Consider the following 24,628-nt stretch of genomic DNA (forward strand, 5'->3'; position numbering starts at 1 on the left):
CAGCTACAATATGGCCTCCATAGCTTATCTTCAGTCTCACAGTGAAGTTTCTTGTGTTGTGGTGGCAGCTGCTGCCCAAACAATGTTTTTAAAACTCTGTACAGTCAATCAAATCTCCAACCGCCAGTCAGAAGACTTGCTGGATAAAACCCACAACTGGCCCAGCCTGCTTCCTAACACCAGGAAAAGTGCTGGTGAATGCCATATGGTGCCCATGAGCACCACGTAGAGGACCCCTGTTCTAGCACCTTGGATTTAAACAATGCTGTACTCATCAATCAAACATAAATAGAAACAAACACATTCCTCTTACAAGAGGTTGAGCCTTATACCCTATATCCCCACTGAAAACAGCTGCAAAATAAAGGGCCATTGGGAAAGTCCACTAAGAGTTATTTAGCAATTGAGAAGACTAAACAGCCAGGCGTTTTAAGAACACAGTTCTAGAAGAAGAAGAAAGGCATGGCCGTGCCAATCCATAGAGCATTTAACCAAACTGGGATCCTTCTCCGGCCAAGATGGGACAGATGCACTCTGCTTTCATTCCTTGCTTTCTGCCTGGTCTGAGAAGTTACAAACCAAAGCAAAGCCATAATTTCGGGCCACAGATTCTGCCTGTGTCTCAATATTATGTGTGGTTAGAGCAGGGGTCTGGAACCTACGGCTCTCCAGATGTTCATGGACTACAATTCCCATCAGCCCCTTCCAGCATGGCCAATTGGGGCTGATGGGATTTGCAGTCCATGAACATCTGGAGAGCCGCAGGTTGCAGACCCCTGGGTTAGAGGCTATGAAAAATACACACACACCAAGAGCAGTCTTCTACCCGTTAAGCTTTCAATATTACATTTTTATGCCCACATTATGCTGTAGATTTTGCTGTGGACATTTAGCCCTCAAACCAAACTTGTCCCCACACCCAGTGCTGAAACTTTGTCTGCTCTGCCTGACTGAATGTTGGCCATTAATCTGGGTGAATTCCTCCAACCCATTCAAGTTTTTAAAAGGGACCACTCATACTTCCTATTAAAGTGAGTGCTTGTGAGTGCCGGTGTCCACCTTCTCACAGAAGATACTGACCGAACCCCTTCAGTCGTCTAACATGAAATTAAAAACAACGCTTCAGCAACATATCATATCTTGCCATCAAGCAAAACAGGGCTGGAAACTCACGCCTGAAGTCTCTGAAATAAATCGTCTGTCTGTTAGGATTCAACAGCTGAATCACGGAATCGTCACTGTTTTTGACTCGGCAGCTGATGGTGGCGATGTCTCCCTCTACGACGGTCACATCTTCTGTAAACAAGTTCTGGCCTTCACCTTGGGTTAAAGGGGGGAAAACACACAAGAGGGGTCAAGCCACATCAGATGTTCATATCGCATCAAAGAGGACCATTCAAGAGGGAAGTCATTGATGTGCCTCGGAATGGAGAAGATCGATCGCTTGAGAATCCAAGAAGAAACATCTGTGAATGAAGCCCGGCAGATCACGTGCTGAATGAGACCTCCCACGCACACCTCGGAGACCCATCTGGAAAAATCTGTTGCCTTTCCGAACTGGCAGAGGCACAGGTGTGAATTTCCACTCACTGGATAAGGCAAGGTAAGGAGCAACTGATCCCCAGGCAAGACAGGAGGAAGGACATGCCTCCCCCCGGCCCCGGCCCCGGCCCCACAACCCACCACCATACAGCAAAACCACAACAGCCAGCCACATTAATTTTCTCAGGTTTATTACAAAAATGTGAACGTATTGCCTGTCTTGGCAAACCGCGGACGCCAGGCAGTTCGGTGCATGATACACAGTGAAACACAATTCAAATTAAAAGAAAAAAACTGCCCACACACCAACGAGGAAAACTTGAAACTGGAGCACAAAACGTTTCCTTCCCTCTCTGCTCTCTACAGGCATCTGAGAGCCGCTCAACACCCGCTCCTTTGAGCCAGCCCCGTCCTGCCTGGTCTTCCGAATGCTGCCTCGAGGAGGTCGTAGCTCTGACTTCTTCAGGCGGCCTGTTCCAGTGCACAGCCTGAAAGGGACACACAATAGACCCTGGCACAAATCACACACACAAAAGGAGGCAGCGGCCGGAGGAACAGAACACAGGTCCGTACAAGGAGGGGCAGGTCTTCAGGTATGTGGGCCACTGAGCCAAAGAAGGTCTCAAAGGTCAAAAATAGCACTGCTAACAATGAGCCTGGAAACAAACGGGCACCCCATGGTGGCCGTCCCAGAAAACGGCACCATGCGGCTAGTTCTTGAGGCCAGGCAAGTTGCTGTGTTCTGAATTGGCTGAGGACTGTTTTTAAGAGCTGCCACACATAATGTGTGCTGTTAGCACCTAGGACCAGAACTGCTGGATCCACTGCTCTGAATAAAGGGGGGGGACTTTTATAGCCAGACACAGCTGAGTGGAGAAGGCCTCTAATGCGTCAGACACCTCCTCCTCCATCAGCCATGCCTGATCCTTAACCCGGAAGAGCCTTCACCCCCTCCGAACAATATGATTAGTTAGGGGCTGTCGCTGGATCTAATTTTATTCAAAATGGAATATCTCCTTGGCGATGCACCTGTCATAATGCCTCCCAAAAGTTATAGGCAAGAAGAAGAAGAAGAAGAAGAAGAAGAAGAAGAAGAAGAAGAAGAAGAAGAAGAACAAGAACAAGAACAAGAAGAACAAGAAGAAGAAGAACAAGAACAAGAACAAGAACAAGAACAAGAACAAGAACAAGAAGAACAACAAGAAGAACAAGAAGAAGAAGAAGAAGAAGAAGAAGAAGAAGAAGAAGAAGAAGAACAAGAAGAAGAACAACAAGAACAAGAACAAGAACAAGAACGAGGAGGAGGAGGAGGAGGAGGAGGAGGAGGAGGAGTTTGGATTTATACCCCACCTTTCTCTCCTGCAGAAGACTCAAAGGGGCTTACAATCTCCTTGCCCTTCCCCCCTCACAACAAACACCCTGTGAGGTGGGTGGGGCTGAGAGAGTTCTGAGAGAACTGTGACTAGCCCAAGGTCACCCAGCAGAAATGTAGGATGCGGAAACACATTTGGTTCACCAGACAAGCCTCTGCCACTCAGGTGGAGGAGTGGGGAATCAAACCTAGTTCTCCAAATCAGAATCCACCTGCTCTTAACCACTACACCACGCTGACTCTCCCCACCTAACAGCTTTCCCCATCAAAACTGCTTCAGCTACTTTTACTCTGGAAATAAGAGGCTGCAACACACTTTCTGTGAAGTGCTGCACGTTCCTTGGCTTGGATCCACAGAAGTAGAAGCTGAGTTCCACGCAGGCAATGGATGTCCTTCCGTGCTCCCCCGCCCCATTTTTGAAGCAGCCTTTTGTTTGCCCATAAAGCTATTCCCATAGTCTGGGGCACCCATCGGGAAGCTGAGTGGGACGTGGCATGGGGGGGGGGATGGGGAATGCATCCAAAATCAGCGCAAACAGGGATGAGCAGCTTTGCCTGTCACTCGCACGAGAAACTCCTTACGTAACTTACAAATAGAGTGCCAGCAGGCGACATCTCCCTTACATAAGACCGCCAATGAAACAGCCTTACTTGCAACGAGCAGATTATCAGGCGAGTGTTAGCCCACACACACATCTAAGCCTGTGATATCCACGGCGGCGTGTGCAGCCGGAGCAGGCCAGCTGTTGAGCGGTGAGAAGAATCCTGCCTTTGCACAAGCATCACTGGGTTTCTGGCCGTCTTGGAGAGAGCCTGCTCTTTTCCTTGAACCACGACGACAGAAACACAATTGAGGAAGACAACACCAGCTGTGTGAAAGGAAGGGGCACATACAAACCTACGGACACGCACACTTCGAAGGAGAAAAGCAGTATTTGCACTGGGCACCACTGACATGATTGGAGAATCTCTTTTAAGGAGGCTGAGTGGGGAGAAAAGGAAAACAAGCCCCCTCCATTTGGCTAAAAATAGGCGATGCGGCTTCTGCAGACCAGGGCAGTTTTGTAAGCAGCTGAAAGGTAATTCCATCTGGCTATAAAAACACAGTTCCACAGCAAAATCCTGTGCTGGGGCGGGGAAGAGTGGAGAACAAATTCTTCTTCAATCCCAGAAGCTTAAAAAAGCACACCCGAGAACAGGGCAAAAATGACTCTGTCCAGCACCACACAAACGGAGAGTTTCAATGCAAAGTCTGTCAAGGCAAAGGGAGGGAACATCTGGGCTGACTCTGAAAGCGGAACGGAATCCCACTGTTGAGGCACTTGCTTATTTCATTATTATGGACTTTATTCTCTGGTCTGGAGAAGGATTCTCTGGTCCGTAACATGGACCACAGTGGCCATGTCGGTCTGGGAGAGGTAAGGGGCCAGTCACTGCGCTTGGCACAGATGGAAAAACATCACCTGGGCAGAATGGGCCATCTGGGTTTCCATAGAAAGAGATGAGTCCAGGTGGACCCCCAGGTTATGAGCCAAGAAGGTCAGTGATAGAGGGACCCCCTCAAACTTTGGCGGTTTGGTGCTTCTGTGAGTGCTCCTATGTTATTGGGAGAGGACAGACCTCAATACATTCAAGCAGTGGTGGGATCCAAAAATTTTAGAAACAGGTTCCCATGGGGGTGGGATTCAAACTGTGGCGTAGCGCCAATGGGGCTGGGCGGGGCACGATGGGGGTGTGGCTGGGCATTCTGGGGGCGGGGCATTCCTGGGCGGAGCTGTGGCAAGGACGCAGCCGCTGCGCCGGTTCTTGGGTGGGAAACCCAGGCGCAGGCTGCCACGCACGCCGGTGCACCTCCTGCTAGACTGCTTCAAGTTCTGCGCGCTACTGCTGAGGAGGAGGAGGGGTGTAACTAAGGCAAAAATCACGTGGCAAAATCACCCATTAGTAACCCCCTCTCAGCACACACAAATAATTAGTAACCTACTCTCGGGAACCTGTGAGAACCTGCTGGATCCCACCTCTGCATTCAAGGCATTCCGGACTTAAATGGTGCAGAGCAGTGGATGAATCCAACAGAGTAACTTAACTCTTCAAAGAGCGGCCTGGGAATCGCTGCGACAGACGCGACCATTTCAGGAAGGATTGACCAGTAAGCCATTAGCATCGAAGCAAAACAGCATTCTCAAGTACTGAGAGCTAAAATAAACTCCTCCGGCAGCAGGAGGCACCAAGGAAAATGACACGAAGCTCTGGTTTCACGTAAGGCATCTGCCTACCAGAGCACCGTCCTCCACCCTCCGCAAGCTTGCTCACATCCGCTCAGAGCCTGGGTTCTTCAGACTACCTTTACATCAGGAGATGATGCTGTGAGCATTCAAAGGCCCCAAACAAAAGAAAACCTTCCATTCTGTTATTCTCTGAGAGCCGAGTAACAATCTAACAGCCAGCAGTCCCCAATTTTCTTCTTCCTGCTCCTCTTAATGAACTGAAGCCGGTGTATTAGCAACAATATCTAGGTTCCACACTGCATGCGCTGGGCAGGGTATGTATGTGTGTGTGTGTGTGGGGAGGGGGGGAATAGAGGATGGAAAAGCAGGCAACTCTGCGTCCTACATTCCAGGCACTGTTGCTTCTGACCTTCTGCAAATCTATGCAACATTTGAACTGAAAATTAGAACCAGGGGGCATACATTGAAAATGCTCGGGGAAGAATTAGGACTAATACAAGGAAACACTTCTTCACGTGTTTGGAATATGCTGCCACAGGAGGTGGTGATGGCCACTAACCTGGATAGCTTTAAAAGGGGCTTGGACAGATTTATGGAGGAGAAGTCGATTTATGGCTACCAATTTTGATCCTCTTCGATCTGAGTTTGCAAATGCCTTAACAGTCCAGGTGCTCGGGAGCAACAGCTGCAGAAGGCCATTGCTTTCACATTCTGCAGGTGAGCTCCCAAAGGCACCTGGTGAGCCACTGCGAGTAGCTGAGAGCTGGACTAGATGGACTCTGGTCTGATCCAGCTGCCTTGTTCTTATGTTCTAACTGGCTCAAAAGACACAAGCAAGACATTTTTGACTTGCAAGAGATTGATGCAACCAGGAATCAGGGAATGAATCCCTGTATTGAACGTGATGCTGCCATTGGTGCATGGCAGAAAAAGTGCCCCAAACTATCTGCATCAAGCTCTGGCAGCTCACCACCAGTCCCAACATACAAAGGAACTGACCAATAGGTTGCCTTCCCCAGTGACTCTTGTCTTCACAGGGCACAGAGTGGCAGATCCTTGCCTCAAGCAACTTACAACCTTAAATTTGAATGGGTGGTACTAGATGGGGTGGAGGCAGAGATAGGCAGGGGAAGATGACACATTTGTTCTAGGTGCATCAAGGAAGAATAGTAGAGGCCCAAAGACACGTCTGTGGGAGACCCAGAGGAGGGAAGAGAGCAAAGGAAGAGCCCCTAAATACAAGGAACACACGGAACAATTAGTCAGAGAAGAAGCCCAGCTGGGACTTAAGTCAGGGAAGCCTTGGGTGGGAGGGGGTCAAGCCAAAAGGTGTGACCCACTGTATCTAAGGCAGCAGACGGGGAAATGTCCACAGACTGAAGGCTTCAGAAGGCAGCTTTCATGGGGCCCAGGGGGGACTTGGAAGACAGTTGAGAGAACAAGACAATGCAACAGATTCTAGGACAACAGAGGCCAAATGTGGAAGGAATTTGGGCAAATGTTGGATAGGGGATGAGGAGCAGAAGGGATTTTACTGGTTCCCAAAGAGTTAATCCCCAAGAACCTGTAGATGAATCATTGGGGCAGACTTTGCGCGTGGGTGGGTGAGTGGGTGGGACATGGGGACAAACAACGACTACTGCAACAAGAAGCCTGTGGAAATATTTCCCCTATTTTTCCATAAACACAATGTTCACGACAAATTAACTAAGTCGTTTAGATTTTATTTCCATCTCAGCAATTATCAGCATATTCTTTTTAACGTTTACTTTAAGACAATCCTATCTTTCAATTCATTAAGCTCATTCTCCCATTTACCAAGTTTTATATCAAATCAAAATCCTATCTGAATTAATAGGAATTATGGAGAAAGTAATTTAGAAATAAATGATCTGAGGTTCAAACTGCTGAAGCTTTTGATTATAAAAAAGAGTTGCCATTAAAATTAGCCCGGAGATTTTGTTAGGAGTCTGGCGACGAGAGACCGAGATCACAACGGAGTTCATGTTGGCATTTGGGGGAAAAGGTTTTTCTAGATGTTTTGTTTGTGGGTTTTACAATCATGAATTGATTTAAGCCAAAAAGGGCAGAATATCAAAATATCCCATCCTTCTTCTCATTTGGAATACTGTGTTGGAACTCACAATAGTTTCCTGACAAAAATGAAAAAAATGATTAAATTACAGCAGGCAATTAAGAGAGAGAAAAAAAACACGTTATAGCTCTCAGCAGTCTTTCCTTAAGGAAAATTATATCTTACTAAGAAAATATTTAAATGGCAGTAAACAATATTGTCAGCTGGGCTCTAGCTCCATTCCGCTTTGTTGACAGTAGTACAATATAATGCAGCAGGAAGAGAAGCGAGGAAGAATGTTTTCTGAAGACCCCCGTTAAGCCTTGTTTGAGAGCTTGAGTTAGGACAGTGGTGGCGAACCTTTGGCACTCCAGATGTTGTGGACTACAATTCCCATCAGCCCCTGCCAGCATGGCTAATTGGCCATGCTGGCAGGGGCTGATGGGAATTGTAGTCCATAACATCTGGAGTGCCAAAGGTTCGCCACCACGGAGTTAGGACACCGATCATCAGCACACAAGAATTCCTGGCCTTTGTCAACGGCTCCAAATCCGTAGTAAATACTCAAGATATCTGCTGATTAAGTTGAAAATAGGGAACCAAACTCAAAAGATAATTTCACACTCCCTTTTCCATCAATATGGAACAATTGCAGCTGAGCCCATCCTGCCTCCTGACATCCAGAGACTTCCCCTCCAGGTCACATTTCTGCAAGGGGGGTTGTTCAGAAAACCATATTTTACAAACATTTTTACAATTTTAACTATTTTTCAAAGGCATCTGTGTGCTAGTTGATACTGTGCCTTGGCAGTTTGATGGGGCTGACAAATTGTGACGCAGCTGGAGCTGGGCGCTCCGTCCTTTTTGAGCCTGAAAGAACCATGAAAAGAGTTGCAAAGTGCTATGGGACCCCCATCGGCACCACATTGGGAATCCTGGGTCTAGAAGGGACAAAAAGCTCTGGTAGGCCACAGGTGGTTTCCAAGGTGCAATTTGCTAACCCCTTACCTGTCACCTACGTTGCTTCGAGGCCCAGGCTGCAGCAGCAAGGTTCCCTCAATACTGGGATATCCTTAAACCTGAAAACTTGGGCCACACCCAGTCAGTTCATGAGAGCAAAAGTGAGCAGCACAATATTTGCTTGGGGTGCAAGGAATCTGGAGAATTATGACAAACTTGTAAAAGAAGTAAACAGGAGGGGGGGGGATTTGAAATGTTTCTGATTGATATTCACGATGCACAGATTTTCCCTCAATTAAAGTTAATTACCCACAAATGGAACACATAATAATCTGTGTGCTACGTTTTCTTTTTTTATTATTAATAATCTGCTATTGTGATGTTTAATGTTAAGTTAGAATCCTATCTTCCAAGCCTAGATATCCACTATATGAGCTTTCTGATTAGTTTTAAATTCCAAAAGCTTTTTAACTATGCAGTTTAAATATGTAAGCCACATAATAGAGCATAATCGCTCCTTTGGAATCATTAGAACGCTTAGTAAATACGATGCAGCATGACAATGGTTTAAATACACACTCGGATGATAGCTTTGTAACAAGTGGATACTTTGCATTCTATCAGCTAAATGGGCACTTACATATAGATCATAATAATATCTCCTTGACAACAATTAAGGTCTATTGTCTCAATTTATTGGCTCCGGAATCCTCCTGCATGGTTTGGTGCAAGAAACAAAGACAACAAAATAATACAAAATAAAGGATGCTAAAATAAATGCTGGAAAGCTGGGAAATTCAGTGTTGTTGGAGCGCCACTCAACAATCCTTATTCTTTCTCTTACACACCCCCTGTTGGGTGGGCACAGCCCACTGGAAAGCCCTCGCGGGCCCCGGATTCATTTCAATGCCACTTGATGGCAAATTGGGTTTGCTGCGCTGTTAATTATCAGGAAACTTAACATTCCGACGGACTGCAAACCAACACGTCCATATCTCCATAGAGCTACCCATGGAAGCATCGACAAACAAAGGGAATTCAGTTTGGCTTCACCAACAGCCAAGCCTGTTTTGTTTTACTGGTTTTATCTATTTTATTTACTTCATTACAGCCCACTTTTCTCACTGAGATTCAAGGAGGACTATAAAATATAAAACAAAGTTTGATCCGACAGCAAAAACCTCAAAATGTCCAATGCAGCTTGACTAAGGCCCCTTCCGCTCATGCAGAAGTATGCACTTTCAATCCACTTAGCAACTGTGCAGAATAGCAAAAGCCACTTGCAAACACTTGTGAAAGTGGATTGAAAGTGCATTATTCCGCATGTGCAGAAGGAGCCTACGACTACTAGGCTGATTATGATATATCTGTTGTGTTGTTTTTGAGAGCAGGATCCTTTTGTTCAAGAGTGGAAAGTCTTTGTGCTTGAAGCATCTTGTTTGTTTGTTTGTTTGTTTGTTTGTTTGTTTGTTTGTTTGTTTGTTTGCCAGAGCTCTGGGATCCACCATCAGGCACCGGATGCAAAATGGCTCCTTCCTACAGATCCTGTCATGTCTGTCTTTCGGATGCATGAGCCACATATTATGGAGCGCCTGCCCATGTGTAGCTCAAGCGTCTGAGTTACTATGCGCCAGGGCAGCCAACCACAAAGCCTACACAAAGGACCAGTTGTAGGCAAGAGACAGCTGAACGCGGAGCGATTATCTTTTCTCCAGTTTACATTTGCATCATTCTTTCTTAGAGGTTATTTTTTCTTCAGTTTATATTAGCATTTTTATACACAGGAAGTGACAAGTGGGGACCACAATTTAAGAAGGATATTGACAAGCTGGAACATGTCCAGAGGAGGGCAACCAAAATGGTGAAAGGTCTGGAGTCCATGCCCCATGAAGAGAGGCTCAGGGAGCTGAGGATGCTTAGTCTGGAGAAGCGAAGGTTACCGGGGTGGGGGGACCCACACATGATAGCTATATTTGAAGGGATGCAAGCTTGCTTTCTGCTGCCTCAGAGACTAGGACACGGAGTCATGGATTCAAGGTTCAGGAAATGAGGTTCCACCTAAACATTAGGAAGAACTTTCTGACTGTCAGGGCTGTCCGACAGTGGAATTCACTGCCTCAGAGAGTGGTGGAGACTCCTCCTGTGGAGGTTTTTAAACAGAGGCTGGATGAACATATGTTGGGAGAGCTTTGATTGTGTGTTCCTGCATGGCTGGGGGTTGGACTTGATGGCCCTGGTGGCCTCTTCCAACTCTATGATCCTATTATTCAGTGAGGCCCTTAGTAATAGCATCCAGCCCTTGCCAAAATAGAAACTTCCTGGAAAACTAGATGTGGGAAGAGGTGAGGGGAACCCTGAGGCCAAAGAGCTCAGCTCAGCGGAGATACCAATGAACACTTCTCAGAAGAAGGTCACACAGGAACTCCTTCCAAGAGGTCTTCAATCGTACTAACATGGCCATTTGTCCTTTGCACAAACTTTGCCATCAGAAGTTGTCAGCGAGTAGATACACAGGTTCCATTCTGCAGCTGCACCTAACAGGCAAACATAGCCCAGGAAAGCAGGATTTATTTAGCAGATGGCTCACACATTTAAGTCTATTTTATGCTGTTTTATTGAGAGACATTTCAATTTCAATATAAAAAAGGGTATTTTTAGAGCCAAGAAAAATGGCAAGGACATGTTTAGATGCTTAATTACCCCATCAAATGCTGAACAGCGCAGAATGAATACTTGGTAAGTATTTCTATGTTCCTTTGAGCCGTGGGAACCCCATTCCAATCTAATCCCATTAGTTTCCCAAAAAACAGCCCTATACATTCTAAAGTGCGACTCAGTCAGGCAATGCCGTTTAGATTCCAGAAAGCACTGATTATTGAATGAAGTGACTTAATGTAAATTACGGTCTAATGTAATATAGCGGTTATGGTTTAGAAACCCCGTGCATCTGTCTGAGGGGGTGTATGACGCCCGGGACAGAAGGCAAGCTGAGCTAGTCTGAGAAACTGAAGAAGAGGGAAACTGGGACCACGAGGATCCTCCCGCCCCCCTTTTTGCACAGTGGGGAACTGGCGACAGTTTGGACAGATTCAGTTTGTATTTTGTATTTCTATGGAGCTTCAGCAAGAAGCCTGAGACACCCAGCCTGTCGGGGGCCACATCGCAGCCAGCGCGGAATCACCTGGGCCAGTCTTATCACCAAAGTCCCAACTGGATGAAGTCCAGCAGGAGGGAGATGTAGCTCAGCAGCAGCAGGAAGTTGACCCACAGACAAGCTGGCCAGAGGACATCAGAGGGCCTGCAGATGCTCCTCACCCCCCTAATCCAGCTCCAGCTGCAGATCCCAGAACTGACAGCCCACCCAACTCGCTTGGACAGGTCAGGCAACATCGGTTACCCAGCCTTGGGGAGTTACTAGCTAAAAGATGCAGGACAAGACAGGAAGCCGAAAGATGCCACTGCTGGTTGCTGATGGGCCCATGGACCAGACTGACTTTTGGACCAGACTGACAAACTCTGGCTTCGCCTCCCGGACTCTAAACTGAACCCATCCGGCTCAGACTTTCTCACCTGACATCAGAGACTTCCCCCCAGTTTTGCAGCAGCCTCTCACAGTAACCTGATCCCACCGCCCCTGCAGCTCTGCCAGGCTCAGCACACAGGCACTGTGGGGGCATTCGTGGGGAGGGAAGATCAGTCCAGCCACAGCTGCCACTTACGTGCAAAGGTCACCTTTTATTTCCTCTTTGACTAGAGGTCATCTGGTCAAAAATTGGGACGAGTCCCGAAATTCAGATTTGTTTTAATTAAAGCCGAGTTAAATTCTCCACCCACCAGAAACAAAGCGAAGCAAAACAAAAGAACGTCAACCGTAGCACCCCAACCAGCAGAGCAAAAGTGATCCTGAAGCAAGGGGGGGGGGATGGGTCCCTCCGCGTGTCGACAGCTACTTCGTTGGCCACTTGACTGCTTCAGAACCATTTTAATTTTCCAACAAGGGCTTTTCCCCCTCAGGCAACGGGGCTTTCATGCAGCCAGCTTCGGTTAACTTTACAACTGCTCAAAGGCAAATCAAAGCGAGGGCATCCCTTCCTTCCCTCACGTCTGATCGGTCTCAAAAACACAACCCCACCCCCTACCCCGCCAGCTGAAAAAAATGGCTAAAATGGAAAGAAGATGGTGTATCAAGAAGAAGGGACGTGTTTTTCAGAAAGCAGTCCATTTGGGCTGATCCTGATATAAAATTCTCCACTGGGAACTTCTGAAGGAACTATTTTAGGCTTGAAAAGATCTTATGACAAATCATCATGGTTAAGACATTAGATTCCAAATTAAGACACTAGATACAAATTAGGAGGGGTAGGTAACACCTCAAAGGACTGGGTCAGAGTTCAAAATGATCTGGAAAGACTAGAGAGCTGAGCCAAAACTAACAAATGAATTTCAACAGAGGTAAATGTAAGATTCTACACTTAGGCAGAAAAAAATGAAATGCACAGATATAGAATGGGTGACATCTGGCATGACAACAGCACATGTGAAAGGGATCTGGGAGTCTTAGTAGACCACAAACTGAACATGAGTCAGCAGTGTGATGCGGCAGCCAAGAAAGCCAATGCAATTCTGGGATGCATCAACAGGAGTAAAGTGTCTAGATTGAGGGAAGTAATTGTACCACTTCCTACTCTTACATCACTGGCTCAGACTACTCACCTAGAATATTACTGCATTCAGTCTCTGGGCAACCACAATTCAAGAAGGATAATGGCCGACAAGTTGGAAGGAGTGTCCAGAGGAGGGGCAAGCAAAATGGTAAAAGGTCTGAGATAAAAGCCATGCCCGCAAAGAGAGAGACTTGGGAGCACAGGGGATGTTTAGACTGGAGAAGTGAAGGTTAAGGGGAACATGATAGCTATGTTAAAATATTTGAAGGGATGGCATGTTGAAGAGGGAGCAAGCTTGTTTTCTGCTGCTCCAGAGACTAGAACCAGAAGTAATGGGTTCAAGGTAAAGGAAAAGAGATTCCACCTAAACATCAGGAAAAACTTCCTGACAGTCAGGGCTGTTGGACAGTGGAATTCACTGCCTCAGAGAGTGGTGGAGTCTCCTTCTTTGGAGGGTTTTAAAGAGAGGCTGGATGGCCTTCTGTCAGGAGTGCTTTGACCGTGCATTCCTGCCCTGATGGTCTCATCCAACTCTATGATTCCATGACTCCACAAACAAGGCTCCCTGGGACAGTGGCTGTGGATTGCGGCCTGAAGATATATTTGAGAGGAAACTGCTTGGATTCTAGGCACAGAGCAGTCTGACCGCAAGCTTCCCCTTAACGTTCGTTCCTCTGGCTGTACTTCTACTCTCCCTTCATATAATAATAAAACAAATTAAGTCACATCTTTGAGGCTCCTTGAAATACCTTATCCACTGACAAGGTTAAACGAAGAGAGAAACCACTCTTGGAAATTGAATTCCTGCTCAAAAATGTTCAACTCCTCCTCTTGTGTACAGAGTTCCCTTAGTCAGCTTCCAGTAGAAAGAGCCTGACACGCCGCTTCCTCCATGGCAGGATAGCCGGTCTAGGGCGGCTCACCCTGACACGCGCACGTGTGGCATGTCAGGGTGAGCCGCCCTAGACCGGCTATCCTGCCATGGAGAAAAGCTTTGAGGAAGCGGCGTGTCAGGCTCTTTCTTTCACATGGGAAAAAACCTCTGCGCAATCAAACTCCTGCACCTTCCTCTCACAAAGGCCGCTCTGACTCCAAGGAGCATTTTAGATGCACTGTTGGGAAATGAATAAACCCCAGACCAGTGGTGGCGAACCTTTGGCACTCCAGATGTTATGGACTACAATCCCCATCAGCCAATTGGCCATGCTGGCAGGGGCTGATGGGAATTGTAGTCCATAACATCTGGAGTGCCAAAGGTTCGCCATCACGGCCCCAGACCATCAAGATAAATTCCCCTGGAGAAAAGAGCTGCTTTGTAGGGCAGACTCCACCGCATCACACCCTTCTGCGATCCCTCCCGCGATCCCTCCTGCGATCCCTCCCCAAACCCCATTCTTCCCAGCCTCCACCTCCCAAATCTGCAGGTATTTCCCAACCCAGAGCTGACAACCCTGGGAGGGGGGCATTTTTCACAACCAGGATTTCATCCCCACAAAGTGGCAGATACGTGTAGCTTCCACAATGTTTCCACATAGCAGGTTTTCCCAGTAGTTTTAGCTACTTTTAAATGGACATTGAAGAGCATTACATCAACACAGCATTATAGCAATACACGTACCTGGTTCTCTGAATGACCTTTGACTTAAAAAGTTGTTTCAATCTAGGCTCTTTCATTGCCTTTTCCCTTATATCTCCATAGCAAGAAGGGATATTTTTGAATGAGAATTCAGGGAGAGTGATACTCATAGTGATATGGTGGTATATTGCCATTCAATCGACAATTTAAAAAGGAAAAAAAGCCAGTAGCAGGGGAAATGGATGGCAGTTCTGGGGGAATGGCTGCAGGGACCTGGAATATCCAGATCTTTCTGCCCACATGGCAGCCAGCCAGCTAGCCTCTGCTGGGGTCATTCTCAAAAGGAGGTGTGCCAAAGTTCAGACGAAAGCATTAACAACATGGAACTTGGATCAAATTACCATGTGGAAACCAGAGGTATACCTGGGGTAAATGGCACCTGGAGACAAATTGTCTCCAGGACGCCCCCCCCAGGCTCTGCCCTAGCCGGTAGCCTGCAGTCTCTTCTGACCTCCCCTCCGAGCAGGCCAGAGGAGACTGCAGTCCAGGCCTCGGAGACCTTCTTTTATAAGCACTGAGGCGGGGGGGGGGAGCTTGGGGAGCAGGAAGGGGTGGGATTTCCTGCTCCCCAAGCCCCACCCCTGGCCTCAGTGCTTATAAAATAAGGTCTCCGAGGCCACGACTGCAGTCTCTTCTGGCCTGCTCGGAGGGGAGGTCAGAAGAGACTGCAGGCTGCTGGCTGGGAGCCCAGCCGGCGGGTGGGGGGGAGGAAGGGAGGGGGGGAGGAAGGGAGGGGGGAGTCCAGGGCAGGGTTGAGGGCGCTTGGAGGCAGCAGGAAGTCCTGCTGTCTTGTCGTATTTGCACGCCTCGGATGGGGTCGAGGCATGTGAAAATGACGAGACAGCAGGACTTCCTGGTCACGTTGTGGGGGCTGATCTTGCGCCCCCCACGTGACCAGAAGAGTGGCGCCCGGGGACAAGGGGTACCCCTTGTCCCTAGGCAGATACGCTACTGGTGGAAACACATCAAGAAGGATTCCCTTTTCATTCCATCATAATTGGTGCTATGACCCTCTCCGCTCTCACCTGTCAGGAAAAACAGGAATGGTCCCAATCCCCATTTCAGACACTGTGGGAGGAATCTTCCTTCTTTCCCCCTACTTCTACTCAGATTCTATTGCCTTTGCCCTCAATCCTCTCAAACCAACTAGGTCACCTTTGTGGACTTCGGCAGTGGACTCAGATAAAGTGGGCGTGACAGATTTAGCAGAGACAACTGAAGGGAAAGGAAAGAGTTGCTTCCAAAGCAGCCTCACAGAAGTCCTGCTTTACTGTAGAGACAGTGCAGTTTTTAAAGACTCAAATGTGTCACAATATGCTACAGCACCCTACAGCTGGATGGGAAATTGTCGGATTATTATTTTTTTTTAAAAAATAGCTGCTCAATCAAAAAAAAAGATGATGAAAACTTTTTGAGAAGAATGGACAATGTCTGTTAATTGTGCTGACAATGTAAGGCATTTACTTTCAATAGAGTTAATTTAGTGACATCTGTTCATGGCCACGAGAATAAAAGGGACTATTTAAGATGAAGCCGTCAGCAAGAAACCATTAACACTGCCCGGTTTTGAGGCGCCTCTTCCGGCCACACGATCAAGAAAATGGGAACAAAACCACACAGAACATTGCAGGCTTCGCAGATATGCTATGCAGAGACTCACATGGAAACTAGGCCGAACATCAAACTCAGCGACACAAGAAAACCTACAACACTCCCTCCCCAATACAGCTATCTGGTTTTTTTTTTAAAAAAAGAGGTATAATTTTGATCAGTTGCTGGAGTGACACTCAGAAAGGCCATGCAAGAAAATGGGGGTGGGGTGGGAAGAAAATGGGGATGTCTGCTTAGAGCAAAGGTCCCCAAACCTGCAGGTACCTTCAGAATTCTAAAACAGTATGAGGGGCGCAGCCACAAAATGGCTGCCACAGGGGGTGGAGCCAGAGACAAAATGGCTGCCACAGCTTAGCTTCAATCACAAAGTGGAGATACATTAGTGTCGTGCTGGCAGTTGCTGCCAAAGCAATGTTTTTAACAATGCTCACAGCCTATCAGGCCTCCAATAGCCAATCAGAGATCCTGCCAGTCAAAAGCCCCAGCTGGCCCCACCCTAAAAACACTTGGGCACCAGAAAGGTGGAGGAGGGTGCCATTGGAAACCCCCTGGAATACAGCCTAGAAGCCTAATCTGCAAAGCACATGAAGGGTCTCTGTTCCATCTGTTTCCCCGAAAATAAGACAGTATCTTATATTAATTTTTGCTCCCAAAGATGTGCTATGTCTTATTTTCAGGGAATGTCTTATTTTTCTGTGTTCTGTTCGTCGGGCACGCTTCCAAACAAAAACTTTGCTGCGTCTTACTTTTGAGGGATGTCTTATATTTCGCACTTCAGCAAAACCTCTACTACATCTTATTTTCAGGGGATGTCTTATATTCGGGGAAACAGGGTACTTGATAAACTAATTGATAGTCATTCTTTTCCAGATTCTGCACTCTATAGCATGTACATTTCTTCCCCATCAGCTGGATCCAGTACAAACCGTGGAATTAAATATGAGCCACTGCAGTTATGCTGTTGTTATCTCCCCGCCCGGCAAATGGCTGAGAATTTGGCAACTCGAAGACTCCTGACGCAGACCATCGGCCATGCATTCAAAGGTCCTTTTATGACTTGATGAACTATTACAAAGGCCCTCTTCACTTATCTAAGCGAAACCTTCTCCTGTCCCTCTTCAGGCATCAAGTTCTGACACTGGAAAAGGTCAGGGGAGATAAGCCACAGCTACCTCCTCAAGGAAAACCTCGCCCCTCATTCCTCTCACAGCCTACTTCAAAATTATCTGCTTCTCTGTTTATCAGAAGGCAGGCAAATTTTTCAATTAAAAACTTCCATGGACTGCATGCTGAAGTCAAATGCGTTTAAGTAATTGATTTACACGAATCGCTCTCCCCTCCTTAAAAACAAACCATGTTCCCGGAGGCCAGTATCAATTTTGTTTTCAGAAGACAGCAACACCTGCAAAATATTTAGCTCTCCGTCTCCCCCCAGGATATTTGTACGATGACGGGGAGAACACACCCCTTAAAGAGAAATTTCCCAATGCCTAAGCCCCACCTTGAAAAAGCCACATTGGCTACCAGTTCGTTCTGAGTTCAATTGAGGGTAATGGTTGTGACCTTTAAGGGACCTGACAACCGTGGACAAACGTATTTCAAGGACCGCCTCCAACCCTATGTTCCATGTCACCTGGAGGCCACTGAAGCAAGACCACCTGCACCAGCCAGAGGCCACGCCTTCTCTCTCTCTCTCCATCATCTCCAAACTATCTATAGAAAGTTTCAGGGACTTTTGTTGGATGTGTTTTTCTAATGGGGTATCTCTTAGGGGTCCTGGCCGGCTTGGCCCAGATTTTGGAGGCTGAGCAGGGTCTGCTCTAAGTAGTATTTTGATGGGAGACCATCCAAAAAGCCCAAGGATGCTTTGTAGAGGCAGGCCTGGTAAACCATCTCTGCAGATCTTTGCCTTGAAAAGTCTTTGGGTGGCCACCTATGGAGTGCCACTTGACTGCACTTTCTACCGCTGTCATCTTTTCGTGAAGGCCCTTTGGAGTTTTGTTCTGTTGGTTTTAAAATCACCATGTTTTTAATGATATTTGCAAGCTAAGCGGGGGTGGGTGTGGGTGGGAGAGACCTGTTTAATAAACAAATAAATTCAACCACAGCTGATTGCAGCATTTAACAACCCCGAAAAGAGACTCAGAGCAAAATCAGCTGATCCCTGAGGGAGGTGAGTGTGCGTGAAGGGAGGGGTCAAGGTTTCAAGGGACTCGGGTGCAGCAGCTGCCTCCAGCCCAACCCCCTGCCCTAGTCAATGCTGCGGCATTCCAGCGGCCGATGCGTACAATGCCCGCTTCAAGGGCGTTCATTAAGGCCGACAGCCAGCCTGCCTGCCTGAAATTTGGCTGCGAGAGGAGTCTCTTTGCATCTCCCAGTTCATTTCTCCTGCCAATGCGAGATGCTGAAAGCCTTCCAAATGGAAGCTTAGATCCAACATGATGAGCAGGACGGATCTGTGTTGGAACATGTCAGAGACGCTCTTAGAGGAAGCGTCACCATCTACTGAGATTACTGGAGAACTGGGGGAGGGGGGGAGAGGGGAGGAAAGATGCTTGGCAAATGCTTCCAGGGGAGGGGGAGCGCACAGGCATGTGCGGGGGGGGGGAGGGGGGGCGGCGGAAAAGAATGCCTATCGTTCACCAGACAGTTGTAAACAGATGATAATCATCATGCCGAATAATGCTGCAAGGTGAAAATTACTTGGATTTCTCATGAAGAAGCCAAGTGGGTCTGGATTATTGTGTGAAGGGGCAATTTCTTACCTGAAAATTAGGTTTCCTTGGCTCAGATCTGCATGTCTACTGTGATGCCTTACTCATTCCATCAACTGCCGTTCAAAAATGAAGAAGCTGCTAATAGGGAGGCCAGGTTGTCTCGCTGCTTTTTCCAGAGCCAACGAGCGACTTCTCTCTGTTGGCGAAAAGCGGGACGCAGAAATGGGAGCCAAAGAGCTGCCGCAGCCCTGGGGCTCAAGGAAGGCTAACAGTGAGCACCCCAAATCTTCAACTGTTGACCTTCATTTAAACGTAGACCAGCCAAGCTCTCTCGAATCAGTTCATCAAGCCAGGTCCGAACTTGGGTCCCTGTGGGTTCACATTTCCCTATGTTGTGGACTGAACAGTCTACTTTTTGCAGGCAAAGGCACGGCCCAGGCTAGGATCAGATCTCGTCAGATCTCAGATCTCATCAGATCTCAGGAGCTCACCTAGCCCTGGTTAGTATTTGGAGGGAGACCACATAAGAACCGTTTCATTCCACCCTGAGCCTTCCAATTTTATGGTCCTGGCACTTCCAGATGTTGGGCAACAAAGGAGGATGAGAACCGGGCAACCCAGCAGGGCAGAAAGGTGGTTACCTGGACAAGGCCCTGTACTCAGAATGCTTGATTTGTGTTTTTTCTAGCAATACAGAGCAAAAAAGCTGGGCTTCCATGCAGCTGAGCTTCAATACTCCTTGTCTGGGCTGAGAGGCTTTGGTAGCCGCATAAACCTTGCCCATCCTCGACATAACGGCAGGCTTCTCAACCACAGAGCAGTGGGGGGGGGGGGACAACTCTGCAATAAGGTATTCTGCGATTTTCTTGGCTTCACATCTGAAAGCTACACACAAAACAGGCATATCAAAGTTCACCCTGTGCTAACATTTGTACTTTCAGACTTAATGGGTACCACTCATCCCCAACTCCCCCACAAAGATGTAATTTTAAAGGGAATTAATGTGACAAAGGGCACTTATTTCCTTGTCAGTTATTTTGCTCGCAAATGAAACTCAAGTCTAGCTAAAAGGAAGCTCATGTTAAAAGCACTGCTTGCTTTAATTGTAAGTTACCTCCACGCACTTCTTTAAACTGTTTCAGTGAGTTTCATACGTGGCAACCGATTCTGGTTAAGGAGGCTGCTACGGGCCCAGGCAGGCAGCCAACCAAAAGCCATTTTCACACAAGCAGAAATCCCAAAGACTCCACTATGGGACTAACTCCATGTCACCGTTTCCCCTAGTAAAAGTTTCTTGTTCTTTAGAGCAGCTTCCCACCCAATCCTGCACAGGCCCTGCTTTATTTATTTCATTTGATCTCTGAATTGGGAGGGACCATCAAGGACATCCAGTCCAACTCTCTGCTAATGCAAGAACAACAACTTTAATACCTCTGACAAGTAGAAATCTAACTGATATGTGGAAACCTCCAATTACAAAGAATCCACCCCCTCGCAAGGGAGATTATTCCAGTGTTCACCCCACTGCACTGCCACAAAATTGTGCCACAAATTTAAATTAAACTTCCAGTGCTATTGTTTATATCTATTAGTCTGAGTCCTGTCATCCAACATGGTGGGAAACATATCTGCCCCATCCTTGACATGGCGTCCCTTCAGGTATCGGAAAGGAGGTGGTGATGGCTACTAACCTGGATAGCTTTTAAAAGGGCTTGGACAGATTTATGGGGGATAAGTCGATCTATGGCTACCAATCTTGATCCGCATTGATCTCAGATTGCAAATGCCTTATCAGACCAGGTGCTCAGGAGCAGAAGCAGCAGAAGGCCATTGCTTTCACCTCCTGCATGTGAGCTCCCAAAGGCACCTGGTGGGCCACTGCGAGTAGCAGAGAGCTGGACTAGATGGACTCTGGTCTGATCCAGCAGGCTAGTTCTTATGTTCTTATGTTCTTAAAGTGGCAACAATATCACTTCACCAACCCCTTCACCTCTCCTGATAGGACAGTCTCCAAACCCCCTCACCAGCTCTGGTCCTGTATGCTGGACTTCTCCTGGCTTATTAACCTCCTTCCTCACCTGTGGTGCCCAAAAACTGAACAAAGTACTCCAGGTGAGGTCTAACCAAAATGTTGCCCAGCGCCACCAATAGCACACATGACCTTGACGCTATTCTTCTGCTAATGCAGCCTAAAATCACATTACATTTACAGTCCAAGAGTATCCCCAAATCCTGCTCACAGGTGGTATGACCAGGTTTCACCCATCCAATATTTATATAGCAGACTTTTATCAGCCAAGTGCAACACAATCCCCTTGTCCCTATTAAACCTCAGTTTCTTTGCCTGGACCCAGTTCTCCATCCAACCGAGTCCAGCTGCACCCTATTTCTACTCTCTGACTATCTCAGCCAGTTGAGAGTCATCTGCAACCTAGAGGAGCACATTTTGAACTCCCTCATCTCAGTCATTCTTTAAGTCCCATTCGTCTTTTCACGGACAATATTCCTCTGTTCCAGCCTGCCCCGTTCAGGCCCCATATTCTGCATAAGCGCTGCTCAAGCGCACCAGCATTAATCCATGTACCCCCTTCCTGCCTCAATTGTCTATTACCAATATCAAGCCGTATCAAGTTCAGATTTATGATCCGTCAGCCGTGTTGTGATTAGGTGCCATCCGTGTCTTTCTATTCCTCTGATATTGATAGATAATACTTTGTGGCAATGCATCGTCTGCCCTTTCAAAGGTTACAGCCAGTAGATATTCCAAATCAATATGGATCTTATCTGTCACAAACCACCAGAAAAATACAGCGGACGAGATTGGCAATGCATACAGACAGACCAAACAGAGGCAGTCTGAGTGGATGGAGTGGCTCTGTTCTGAAAAAGCCCTGACTGCCGAGCGTGCGTTTTAGCCTCTGGCTGAAAGAAGAGTGGGGCATTTTATATGGGCTGACAAACTTGTGTCCTTTGCTGGCATTCAGAGAATGTGTGGATTTTAACCTTCTATTCATAACCACCACACTATTTCCAAGGTTAGAAAGGGTGCTACAGGCAGGTGCACAAGTGTAAGAGGAAATACAAGAGAGCTTCTCCATTTCATACTCATTCTTCCATCCATTTGACCTTTAAGTCTCTATCTGGCGTGGGAACAGCACAGCCTAAAAGAATAGCAACTCCCATAGGGACCTACTAGCATTGTGCAGTGGTTAAGAGCAGTGGACTCTAATGTGAGGAACCAGGTTTGATTCCCCACTCCTCCACGTGAGTGGCAGACTCTTATCGGGTGAACTGGATTTGTTTCCCCTCTCCTCCACATGAAGCCTGCTGGGTGACCTTGGCCTAGTTACAGTTCTCACATAATTCTCTCAGCCCCACCTTCCTCACGAGGTAGTCTGTTGTGAGAAGAGGGAGGGGAGGAGTCAAGACATACAGAAGGACTCCAAATTATCTCTCTGGAATGTTGACAAACATTAGCTGCTTTGTGGGGTACGCTCCTCTACATCAAGCACATATATCATCCCCTGCAGCAACATCCAACATTGTCTGCATCACGGAGGTCCACCTGGCACACCTTAAGAGCCTGGCCATAAAAGCAGAAGAGGACATCTGCTGAGACAGGATCTGGAAGAAGAGATACCAGAGGAGGAACCAGGTTGAGACCAGCTGCCATGTTAAAGAATGCTTGGCTACCACCGGAGGCCTCGTTCCTGTCAACGTCACACCCCAGACTGGCTACTTGCATTTTATCACTGGGGTGTACAGCCCTGCACCAGACACAGCTGGCTCAAACCCAAAGCAGCGAGACCTGCACGCTGCAAGAGTTAAACACCCAGGTGTACGCACGGAATCCGGCAGCCAGTCCTAGCCTGCTTTCGTTAGCAACAGAAGGCTGCTCTGTAGCAGGGCTCCTGCAGGGGGGGGGGGAGGGGGCACGGCGAGGCTGAGATATTCCATTTGCACAGACAGACAATAAGAGCATGCAGCGTGTTTACATTAGTAGAACAAATTGGCTTAATAGCACATCCCAGGCACTGTATTCATTTCCATATTTGTCACAGCAAGAAGATGCTGCTGCAGACATGCTGGATGGGATTGCGGGGGAGGGGGAGCGCAAAGAGGGCTGGGGGTTCGCAGGTCTGATGTGCCTGCGGCATCCCCTGCGTCTTTCCTCCGAAGCAGAAAAGCCCGGCAGCCACGTCAGCTTCCTACTTGCGGGAACATCTCTTAATGAGGATCTCTGTCAAGCTGGCCTCTCTGCCAGCAATTCTCAGCTCCCAGCGCGGCTCTGACAAGGGTCTGCCGGAGCCCCTCGGAATCATTAGGCCTCTGTGACAGCTCGGCTCGCGTCCAGGAGCGCCACAGAGACCAGCAAAGTTTTTAGGGTGAGGACTTTGGAGAACCAAGGAGTCCTTTGCCTGACTCTAAAAAGCTCAGACCCTAAAATTTGGCTGGTCTCTTAAAGGGGTACTGGACCTGAATCTAGCTCTTCTACAGATGGACAGATTCTCCTAAAGGATTCTCCAATTTATTGTCAAAGGCTTTCATGGCTGGGATCCTCTGAAGAGGCCAGCCCAGCACAGCATCGCAACTGCGGCAAGTTTGTCCCGACTTCTTCTCTAGGATCTCCTCTTTCCAATAAGAGCGAGGTATCCCTGTTTTTCGCAGGGATTAAAAGGATTGCTGGCAGATGTCTCCTCTTGCAGAGTTAGAGACGTTTGGTGGCGGCCACTACCTAACCAGAAGTCCCTGGTCTCTTAAAGGGGTACTGGACCTGAATCTAGCTCTTCTATAGACGAACAGATTCTCCTAAAGGATTCTCCAATTTATTGTCTAAGGCTTTCAAGGCCAGAATCCTCTGATCCTCTGAAGAGGCCAGCCACAGATGCAGGCGAAACATCAGGAGAAAATGCTACTGGAACACGGCCATACAGCCTGAAAATCCCACAACTCTGCAGATTTTCCAATTATCAGATTCTCCAAAAGGAATGCAGCTGGCCTGTTGCCTCCTCTGCCCCCCTCCCCTAGAAAGATATAGCGGGAAAAGTCACACACAGATAAGAGTGTTGACCCCTCTCAGGCTGAACCTTCCCAGAGGAAAGTGTGGTGCCTAATTGCATATGCTTTCCCATCTGTCTGAAATGAAATGTCTGTGCTTGCCACCAGCCATGGCTTTTAACCTGCGTGTGCAGAATATCTTCCTCAAAATCATGCCACTGTTAAAAGAAACATTCCACCTTCCTGATGGATTGTCCCTTTCTGTGCAGCTAAAAGGCAGAGCACTACTCCTGTCTGGAGTTTTAGGGGGTAGATTCCCCTGTTCCTCCCATATCAGAGAGGTTAAAAACCCACCCAGGCTCTTCTTGTTCCTAAAGCTGAGATACCATGAAGCAAGGTCCACTCGGGGCAAGCCTGGTTTCATCCATCCAAGCATAAGTTGGGCCCTGACATGGATGGCCCGGCTAGTCTCATCCAGTCAGATCTCAGAAGCTAAGCAGGTTAGAACCTGGATGGGAGATCACCTCAGTTAGAACCTGGATTGGAGATCACCAAGGAAGTCCAGGGTCTCTAGGCAGAGGAAGACAATGACATGCCAACTTTGAACTTTGAGTCACCCTAAGTCAGCTGCAACTTGACAGGCCCTTCATACACACGCAAACACACTCAGCACAGCAGAAGTTGGTAAAAGATGCAAATTCTTACACAAACCAGCAACTTAGCTCTCCATTTCTAGGTTCATCTTCTCTTCAGTGTTGGTGGGTCCTGCTCGTTTATGAGAAGGTCTATATCTCCAGTATGGGCTTCTGTGTTCAAAGCACAATAT

At 47.6% G+C, this 24,628-nt stretch overlaps 1 protein-coding gene across 13 annotated transcripts in view; it reads right to left on the minus strand.

Moving 5' to 3' along the window:
• The window catches only part of CADM1 (cell adhesion molecule 1), a 318,560-nt gene that overhangs the window by 75,612 nt on the left and 218,320 nt on the right, over positions 1-24,628 (minus strand). For all 13 annotated transcript variants that reach the window (XM_048512900.1, XM_048512897.1, XM_048512892.1 and 10 more), the window contains exon 2: positions 1,174-1,320. In XM_048512900.1, coding sequence (XP_048368857.1) covers positions 1,174-1,320 — 147 coding nt within the window. The remainder of the gene's footprint in view (positions 1-1,173; positions 1,321-24,628) is intronic.

This window comes from Sphaerodactylus townsendi, linkage group LG12 (assembly GCF_021028975.2).
Source record: "Sphaerodactylus townsendi isolate TG3544 linkage group LG12, MPM_Stown_v2.3, whole genome shotgun sequence".
In the NCBI taxonomy this organism is placed as follows: domain Eukaryota; kingdom Metazoa; phylum Chordata; class Lepidosauria; order Squamata; family Sphaerodactylidae; genus Sphaerodactylus; species Sphaerodactylus townsendi.